The sequence below is a fragment of the Apium graveolens genome, chromosome 7 (assembly GCF_009905375.1).
Source record: "Apium graveolens cultivar Ventura chromosome 7, ASM990537v1, whole genome shotgun sequence".
NCBI classification, from domain to species: domain Eukaryota; kingdom Viridiplantae; phylum Streptophyta; class Magnoliopsida; order Apiales; family Apiaceae; genus Apium; species Apium graveolens.
This window is the reverse complement of record NC_133653.1, coordinates 2166565-2176609: the sequence shown is the minus strand read 5'-3', so window position 1 is coordinate 2176609 and position 10045 is coordinate 2166565. Positions and strand designations below refer to the sequence as shown.

The 10045-nt window shown below is 38.3% G+C and overlaps 1 protein-coding gene across 2 annotated transcripts; it reads right to left on the bottom strand.

Annotated features, from left to right (window-relative positions):
• Positions 1–274: 274 nt before the first annotated feature.
• LOC141671123 (receptor-like protein 7) lies at positions 275–5714 on the bottom strand. 2 transcript variants are annotated; one of them, XM_074477256.1, is made up of 5 exons: positions 2132–5714; positions 1922–1984; positions 1785–1835; positions 1452–1593; positions 275–602 (listed from the first exon to the last, which is right to left on the bottom strand). In XM_074477256.1, exon 1 carries the CDS (start codon positions 5677–5679, stop codon positions 2977–2979), a length of 2703 nt encoding a protein of 900 aa, XP_074333357.1. In that variant the 5' UTR covers positions 5680–5714; the 3' UTR covers positions 275–602; positions 1452–1593; positions 1785–1835; positions 1922–1984; positions 2132–2976. The 2 variants fall into 2 exon arrangements, with proteins under 2 accessions (XP_074333357.1, XP_074333356.1); XM_074477255.1 differs by having other exon boundaries at positions 275–1593.
• Positions 5715–10045: the final 4331 nt, after the last annotated feature.

Sequence of the window (10045 nt, the reverse complement as noted above, 5' to 3'; positions counted from 1 at the left end):
TAGCATGTACCTAAAAATTACATATTATTACCATTCTGTAAGTACCAGGTCTGACCACCTGACCAATATCAGTGAAGTTAAAAATATCCTCCAAAATCAATATTCAAGCTTAGCTTAAACTTGAATAATGCAGTTTTTTACTCGTCGGGACTTCAAGCTTAACAAAGTGTTGTTGCAAGAAGATGATCACCACAATGATAGTGAAATTTCTCATTTTCATTTTGGCTTAAAAATTTTGGTGGAGTGATAGTTTGTAAAACACTGTACTTTGAGGTGATATTAATATTATTTTATTCATACCTTCGATTTCAATAAGTATTACAATTTATTTATTTATCTAAACAAATAAATCAGCTGGTCACTAAGGTATTGAGTAAGAGTAGGACTCCAGAGTTGTTAGGATGTGTAGTCAGGAGAATAAGTCGTGGAACTACAACTGAACTATGATCAGCATCAGAGTTTCTTTTCTGAACCAACATTCCCCCTGGCCTCATTTCCAAAGGAGCATATCCCTCCAGTCCAACGCCTCCAACCGCGGTAATTCCTCGTGCTGGAGTGAATACTCCAGTAGGCTTGCTCTTCATGTTCATCGTCTCGAAAGTCTATTTATAGAATTAGATAACTTAAGAAATGATGGTACAAGAACTTAAGATGGAAGCTAGAGAAGGAAACCCAAGAATAAAGAAAGAACCAAACTTGTGACCCACATAGTCAGAACCTCAACAGCAACACACACATGTTTGCATTTGATTACAAGCTAGCACACCAAACTAGCTATAGGCTACTTTAGAAGAGAATGAAATGCCTCACAATTGTCTGATGATGAGGAATGGACAGAGAGGAATATTGTTTAGAATGTGTACTTGAACCATCTATATATAATGAGAATACTTGCATTTTTTTAAATTTTCTCTCTTTTTCTTGCTTTTTGGTGTTGAAAGTATATAGATGCCTTCGATTATGTCGACCTTAATGCAGCACAGGCATGTATTTGTACATTGATTACAGAACCTCAGAACCTCATATGCCGACAAAGTCCCACAAATACACAATGTGCTGGTCTTCAATGTATATGCCCTTTCTCTTGGAATACATATAAATAGACTTCTCATCAATACATCAAAGCAAAGAAAAAAAGAGGGTCTTTTTCAGTTCTCCTCTGGATGGCTTAGTAGTGTGTGCAAAATCATTATCGGAATAAATTTACCCTATCAGGACTTGTCTTTACGGATATTTTAATGAAAAAATAATTCAGATTGTGATAAAATTATTGAAGTTGCTCATTTTGATCTAAATAAGTATACTGCTCTACAAAATTGCACATTGGGCCTTGTTCATTGAAATGAGAATTTTTAACAGAATAGACAGACAAGGCAATATGACTTGGAGAAGAGCACTATAATTTGCAAATCTCAATTCAATGACATTAGGATGCAAAATTGTATATCTACCTCATTCTTCTTTCTGAGTTTTTGTTCTAGCAGGTTTCACCGGGTTGATAATCTTTCCAAGAGTGACCAATGTTACGGAAACAATGGTTGCAATGAAGTATACACTCTTGTTTGCTACGAGTGTTTCATGCAGGCTTGATACCTGTAATTAACGAGCCAAAAAGATATATATTAATCTCATAATTATATTAGTTGGTGTTTTCTGCAATCAATTTTTTTTTGGTCTCACATATTCTGCCAAACTGCGAATATATGAAAGACTTGCTCAGAAATTGATGCATGAGCAGTTAAGAACTATAAGTGTATACAAGAAGTTCACGAACACAAACATACTCTTAGTGTTAGCCATTTTTGGAGGAACAGATTGCTGCCACCTGTAAATGACTGCGAAAGACATAGAAGTTAGTATTCTAATAGAAAAATGCCTATTTTTCTTATCATAATACGAACTATGGGTGCCTGCTTGCTACCTCTTGAACCAGAAATCATCAAAGCTTTCTGAACGAAGAATATAACTATCCAGGATAGAGACCCTGTTACAGGGAAATGAACAACTCAATCAGTCAGATTAATCAAGTAAAATTTGACAATTAAGTACATAGGATAAACAGTTCAATGAACAAGCTTTATAGAGCAAATACTACAACATAAACTTTTTCTTAAGAGGAAGAAGAGCCTACATTCAGGTTATACGGATACATTTAGGATGATCGAGAAAGTGATGATGTCTTTTAGGAAGCACCATGCTACCAATCCTCCCCTTCTTGGTTTATTGTCATATCAGATAAAAGATTTATGTGGGAACAACTTACATGCAATAGAGCACTGACAGTCAGCAACCGGAAGAAACCAGGTTTCTTCCCCTTCTGAACGAGTCTTTCATAAACATCTAGAGAAAAATAAAAGCATTAAAACACACATATATGTTTAATCATGCTTGAATGTAATCCTCCTGCATCAGAGAGGAATTGCTCCACCAGATCGCTGAATGATTTATCAGGATCTGAAAACAATGGAATCAAATAAGCAACAAGAAAATAAGTACACATATGAAAAAAAGAGGTGCAAATAAGCACGGTCCCATTTGGGTTTGGGTGGTGAAGAATCTGTCCATCCACTGAAACCCAGACCAGAAATAATGATAGAAGATTCCAAAATGGACCAAATGAAATAGTATTTCCAACGTGTACTAAAGGCAACCATATATTGGTAATACATTCGTTTCCAGAAGCCCCATTCTTGATACACAGGTTCAGTAAAACGAGTCAGTGGGAACCGTGGTACAAGGTATAAGTACAAAACCATGCATATGGCAGCTTGGAGAATTGCTCTGAGTGCTGGTGAATATGGATATGACTATATGATGATTGCCTCTCATCTGAAGGCGTCCAAATCTAATTGTGAAGAATAAAGAAAACGGGCTTATAAAAACATAAATACAGTACAATATCTTCGATAAACTGAAAAAACCTGAATTACATGGGATGACGGTTGACATAACATACACATCGAAACAACACTTTATTTATCTCCATTTAATCTCCATCCTCCTGACCTTGAGGCCCAATTCCCTGGCAATGATTCCAGCAAACCATTTTGGTTTTCTAGCTAGCAACATCAAGTATCCAGCAATAAATGCAGGCACCACTCCACAGACGTATCCAATCACCACAGCTTCCCATGTAAAACCACCAAAAAAGTAATCATCATCCTCCTCTTCATCTTCTTCTTGCGTCACATTATCATGTCCGCACTTTTTGGACAATGGTTTTCCACACAGTCCCAAGTTACCAACATAGCTGTCAATTTCAAATGTGTTGAATTGAAAACCTTGTGGAATATGACCTCGAAGTTTGTTGTAGGAAAGATTTAGAAGTGCAAGCGAATATAAACCAGTGAGTTGCCCTGGAATTTCTCCTTCAAGTTGGTTGGATGAGAGGTCTAGTGATTCCAACACTGTCAAATTTGCAATAGAAGGTGGTATGTGGCCTGTGAGATGATTGTGAGAAAGATTGAGAAATCTGAGTGACAATAGATTTCCAGTGTATTCAGAAATCTTCCCTTCAAAATTGTTTTTTGATAGATCTATGGTTGTGAATACAGTTAAAATTCTGTTTAACTGAATCTCATGGCCTTTTATCACCAGATTGGTGGAATCACTGTAATACTGCCGCTCCATATAACTTCGCTTTATTTTATTCACTTCTCCATTCATCATAGCCTTGAAGTTTCTGAAATAGATTACTGGCAGTGGACCCGAAAACTCATTGCACGACAGATCAATGATTCTTAAGCTATGAAATGGGTGTTCAACCTTAGAAATCGTGTTCATAATGCCATGAAACTTATTTGATTTCAGCACAAGAACTTGGAGATTAGGAAGAACTTCCAAATATTGCGGGAATGTATCACTTATTTGATTATTTCCAAGATCAAGAACTCGTAAACTATTAAATTCAACAAAAGAAGAAGGAACTCTTCCTTCTAATTTATTTCCGTTCAAATTTATAGTTTCCAGAGAACGGAAATTCGATAAGTTTGCTGGAAGGCTCCCCTGAATGTTATTCATCCGTAGATCAAACACCGAAAGGCTGGTCAATTGTGTTCCACAACTTGGGAGTACACCACTCAACTTGTTATGAGACAAATTGAGTACCTCAAGAGAGCTTGAATTACAGATCAAGTCGGGTAATGAGCCATTAAGCTCATTGTGCTGGAGATCAAGCAACTTTATACTATTCCAAGGTAGTTGCTCAAGACCACCTGTTAGCCTGTTGTGAGAAATATTCAGATAAGACGTCACTGAATACACTGACCTTACTGAACCCACTGATCCAATCCAATCAGGAATTTCCCCTTCAATATCATTGTTTGATAGGTCTACATAATCCAATGAGATCTCTGCATCTTTTGAAAAGTGTGGGAACTCTTTCATGTTGCAAGATGACAATCCCAATGTGGAAAGTGTAGGAGGGAGTGGGCTCATAGATGTGCTTCTGACTGAGAGAAAATGGTTATGAGAAAGACCAAGATATTGGAGGGATTCAAGGGGTGAAAACATACTCATGTTCAAAACACCACTGAAATTGTTTGATGATAAGTCAAGGTAAGTGAGGTTCACAAGTTGAGAAATTGATTGTGGAATGGATCCACTAAAATTGTTAGAATTCAGGTATAAATTTGCTAAATTTGTTAAAATTGGGCCATTGAGAAGTGTTAAAATTGGGCCATTGAGATTATTGCGGCCCAAGTCCAAGTAAGTAAGTTGAACAAGGTTCCCTATGGATCTTGGTATGGGCCCAGACAAATAACAAAATGAGAGGTCCAAAGTGGCTAATGACTCAAGATACCCTATTGAATCAGGTATACCTCCGTGATTGAAGTTTATCCCACTAAGAGAAAGGTGTTGGAGAGTAGCACTACTTCCCCACTTAACTTTGGGTAAAACTGCTTTTAGATCTATGTTTCCCAATGTTAGAAACTCTATGTTGGGAAGGTGGAAAACCTCTTGGGGTAATACTCCCTGTAAACGGGTGTACCAAAGGCTAAGAACCCTAAAGGAAGTAGATAAATTAAAGGGTAAAACAGAGGAGATGTTAACTAAACCAAGATTAAGCACTCTCAGTTGAGTTAAATTCTGTAGGAGTGATTTGAACACTTCATCTTGGAGTTTAACATCATTGTTGTAACTGAGATCAAGTGAGACCAGTTTATGCAAGTGAGAGATTCCTGAGGGAACTCCATATAAACCAGTATCCCCAAGGTTAAGCACTTCTAGGGAAGAAGACAAATTCATGGGTAAAACAGAGGAGATGTTAACTCTTTCAAGATTAAGCACTCTTAGTTGAGTTAAATTCTGTAATAGTGACTTAAACACTTCAGCTTCAAGTTTAGCATTATAGTTGAGGCTGAGATCAAGTGAGAGCAGTTTGTGCAAATGAGAGATTCCTGAGGGAACTCTCCCTGAAAACCAAGTACGAGAGAGGTTGAGATGTGTCAAACCTTTTGCAAAGAAACCGAATTCTTGAGGGAACTTATTGGAGAGAGAGAAGTCGTTGTTAGAAAGGTTAAGGAACCGGAGATGAGAGAGGTGGAAGAGAGTGCTGTTAGGAAGAATGGCTCCTTCCAGCCCACTGCAACTTAAATCCAAACCGATCACGTCCCCTGTCTTGTGGTCGCAGGTAATTCCCTCCCATGTGCAGTAATCAGAACTCATGCTCCAGTTCATCGTCTTTGGATGTGAAGGAATTTCATAAGAACCAACGGTATAATCATAATAGTAGCAAATTGTAGGAGTACTGATATTCAAGCTTTGCTTAAACTGGAACAATGCTGTTTTTTGTGTTAGAAAATTAGGATTTTAGAGCTTAATTTAATTATGTTCTTGATGTTAATCCTAAAATCTAATGATTGGAAATTGTTCAATGATATTTGAACTTAAATTTTCATGTATGGTTTTAAGAATTTTCTTAATGAAATCCATATGAAATGAGAGATGAAAGTAGCTTGGAAAAGCTTGGAAAATTTGAGAATGTTTGTCCCACATTGAAATAAATAAAGGGGGTTGTGTGCTTTATATGGTATTACCCACATGAGTAGTATACAACTACTAAGGTGTGTGATGGTCCATTGTGTTGTTGTGTGCTTCACGCGCGCCCCGCCCCGCCACGCACCGCACCGGACCGGACCGGGTCGGGTCGAAGGGCGATTTGGGCGAATGTCTCGGCGTCTCGCGTACGCGAGGCGACCTGGGCGAGGATTTTATTTATTTGAGAATTATTTTAATTCGAATTTATTTATCGGTGATTGGATTATTGGGCTGGGTACTGGAATAGGCTAAGTCCTGCAAATAATCTGATCTGTAACAAGTTCTGAAATAAGAATCAGAACTTAAGAACTGATGAATAAAATCAGAACTTAACAAGTTCTGATATCAGAATCAGAACTTAAGTACTGATGAGTCAAATCAGAACTTAACTTAATTTCTGATTATAATGTGGGTGTTTAATGTGAAAAGCTGTTACAAATAATTTAAATTCAAAAGCTGTTCAGTTTTGATTTTTTCATTAATGAATTCAAAATCTGATCAGTTTTTATTTTTTCATTAATGGAGCAGTTTAATTCAGACATTAAGTGTGTGGACAGTTTCATTTTTCCTCTCCTATAAATAGAGGCTAAACTGAATGAATGAGATATAACACACACTACATTCTTATCTCTTCTCTTCAACCTCTCTGCATTTCTCTCCCATAAGTCCTGAAGTGCTGATATTTTCCGGTGACTGAGGTGCTGGTCGAAGTGGAGGTTTTGTTGCTGCTGTTAACATAAACTCCGAGCTGTTTTATCCTGGTGGAGATATTGCGCACATCCCAAACGCAGCAGGTAGGGGGCAATAATCTCTTCAAGAGCAGCCAAGACTTCGAGCAAGGCCTGGTGACTCAGCTGTGATTATTTTCTTGGCATTTTGTATCTGTAAACCTTTATTTCAGTCACTGTTGAAAGCTATGGTTTCGGGTACATCTCTCTTTCTCTCTTCGTTATTTCAGTTACTGATTTTGTTTACCTGCATGTTTTGTTTTGTTAACTGTGGTCTTGGCCTAAACTTGTTAAATTCTTTATACACTTGCCTCTATGTTGCTATACTTGTTAGTGAGTTTCTCAACATTCTTGAAGAGATTATTGGTTATATAGAATTTAGCATAATGGTTAACGAAAGTGAGGTTATCATTGGTGGTGGTAGCAGTTCGGGTGTAACTGCTGGGGCCATTGATTGGACCACCTATAGTTTCCCACAAGCTGTTGAACTAACCGGTTTACCGGAGAAATTCAACGGTGGCATTGGCTTTTCTCGCTGGCAGAAAAGGATGAAGTTGTGGTTGACTATAAAGGGTCTGTGGCCGGTTATGGAATATGAGAAACCAGTAGTGGATCAAGAGAAGGCTGACACAGTTAAGGCTTTTGCGAAGTGGGCTGAGAAGGATGGAGTGGCTAGGGCGGCCATTCTGGCGGCACTAACAAACACTTTGTTTGATGTCTATTCTTCTGATGCCTACTCTGCAAAACTCTTATGGGAGAAGCTGGACCAGACACATAATACTGACTCACAAGGTCTAGAAAAGTATTCTGTGGCAAGGTTCCTCGAGTTCAAGCTGGTGGACAATAAGTCCATGACTGAGCAGGTGCATGAGTTCGAGATGATAGTGCATGCTTTGAAGGAGTCTGGAATGAATCTCCCGGAGAAGTTCAAGGTGATGAGTGTGATTGAAAAGCTCCCGAAGTCTTGGGAAGAGTTCTCTCTCTCCCTGAAAAGACAGAAAGGAAAGATCACCTGGACCAACCTTATGTTGGACATCTCGGTGCAAGAACAACACAAGTCCAAACAGGGACATGTGATGCCAACTGAACACGGTACCTCGAAGGTAAACATAGCAACTGTAGGACAAAAGAGGAAGGCTTTTGCTAAGAAAGCTAATAGTAATAAACCTAAGAGTGACAAGGACAAGGCCAAGAAACCCAAGGCAAACAAACCATGCTGGTCTTGTGGGCAGGTTGGGCACTGGAGTAAGGACTGCCCTACGAAGAAAGCGAAGAAAACCGAGGTAGCACAAGCAAATGTTGTGCTTGGAACCGCAAGTGGGCCTGTAGTGAACATGGTTGTTGGTGAGGCTACGGCTTCTGAAACCAACGTTGACCGGTATGTATCCTACAACCCTGTGATATTTTCTACCTATCTGTCAAATGAATGGTTGATAGATACTGGAGCTAATGTACATATTTGTGCTGATATTAGTTTATTTGTATCTTATCAACAGAATCATAGCTTGACTGTGAAGATGGGGAATGCTAGTGTTGCTCAAGTACATGGAGTTGGAAACGTGGATCTGAAGTTCCCTTCAGGACGTATTCTATCTCTGACGAGAGTGCATCATGTTCCCAACATGCGTAGAAATATAATAAGTGGAAGCTGTTTAGTTTCTAGTGGTTTTGAAATTTCGTTTAAGTGTAATAAAGTAGTTCTTATTCACACTGGTACATTCTTTGGCAAGGGTTACTTGTCAAATGGTTTATTTGTTATTAATGTGGATCCCGTTTTGGGAAGTTTGAATAATAATGTTATTCCTACTGTTAATTGTATTGAATCCTCAAATATATGGCATGCTAGACTAGGTCATTTAAACTTTGGTGCTCTTAAGAACATGATGAACTTAGAGTTGATTCCAAAATATACCATAGAAAAGAATTCTAAATGTCAAGTATGTGTGTCTGCTAAACAGATAAGGAAACCTTTTCATAACGTTGTTAGGGATTCAGACTTGTTAGATTTAGTACACACTGATATTTGTGAATTTGGTGGTGTGTTGACCAAGGACCAGTTTAGATACTTCATTACTTTTATAGATGATAGTAGTAGATATTGTTATGTTTATTTACTTAGACATAAGGATGAAGCACTTAGTAAATTCATTATATATAAAACTGAAGTAGAAAAACAAACTAGTAAGTTACTTAAAAGATTGAGATCTGATAGAGGTGGTGAGTATACGAGTAATGCTTTTAATGAATTTTGTGCAAACAATGGTATAGTTCATGAAGTTACTCCACCATACACACCTGAGTCTAATGGGGTTGCTGAGCGAAAGAACAGAACATTTAAAGATATGATTAATAGTATGCTTATTAACTCTGGGTTGCCTAAATACATGTGGGGAGAGGCTCTAAATACGGCTTGCCATATTTTGAATAGAGTCCCTCTGAAACACATGGATAAAACACCCTTGGAGTTATGGAAAGGCAGGATGACTAGTCTTAAGTATCTTCGTGTGTGGGGGTGCCTTGCTAAGGTGCTTGTTCCTGAACACAAGAGAAAGAAACTAGGTCCAAAGACTGTTGACTGTATCTTTCTGGGCTATCTTGAAACCACTACAGCTATGAGATTTTTAGTGTTAAAATCTGACATAGATGGTATAGTGGCAAACACGATAGTTGAATTTCGAGATGCGACATTCTTTGAGGATGTCTACCCTATGAAGACTGGAATACCTGAAACGACTTCTGAGGAAGATCCTACTCACACATCAAGTTCTATTCCTGATCATGTGGAAAAGATGACAAATGTGGGGGCGGAACCTAGTAGTAGCTCTATTCCTAAGGAATTAGAGGAACCAAGGAGAAGTAAGCGTGCAAAAATAGTCAAGGATTTTGGAGGTGATTTCATCACTTACAATATCGAGGACGAACCTTTAACTTTCCGGCAAGCTATGGATTCTTCTGAGTCAAGGCACTGGAAGGGCGCTGTTAAGAGTGAAATTGACTCTATTATTTCCAATGGAACATGGGAGTTGGTTGATCTCCCTCCTGGGTGTTCTACTATTGGGTGCAAATGGGTCTTTAAAAGGAAGTTGAATCCTGACGGCTCAATAGATAAGTACAAAGCTAGACTGGTAGCTAAGGGTTTTAAGCAAAAGGAAGGAATTGATTATTTTGATACATACTCTCCGGTTGCAAGAATGGTAACAATCCGAATGCTTATAGCATTGGCTTCAGTCCATGGTCTTATCATTCATCAGATGGATGTAAAGACAGCTTTTCTTCAT

Bases quoted from the DNA above. Each gene is read 5' to 3' on its own strand.
- LOC141671123 (XM_074477255.1), bottom strand. From the start codon at position 5,679: ATGAACTGGAGCATGAGTTCTGATTACTGCACATGGGAGGGAATTACC.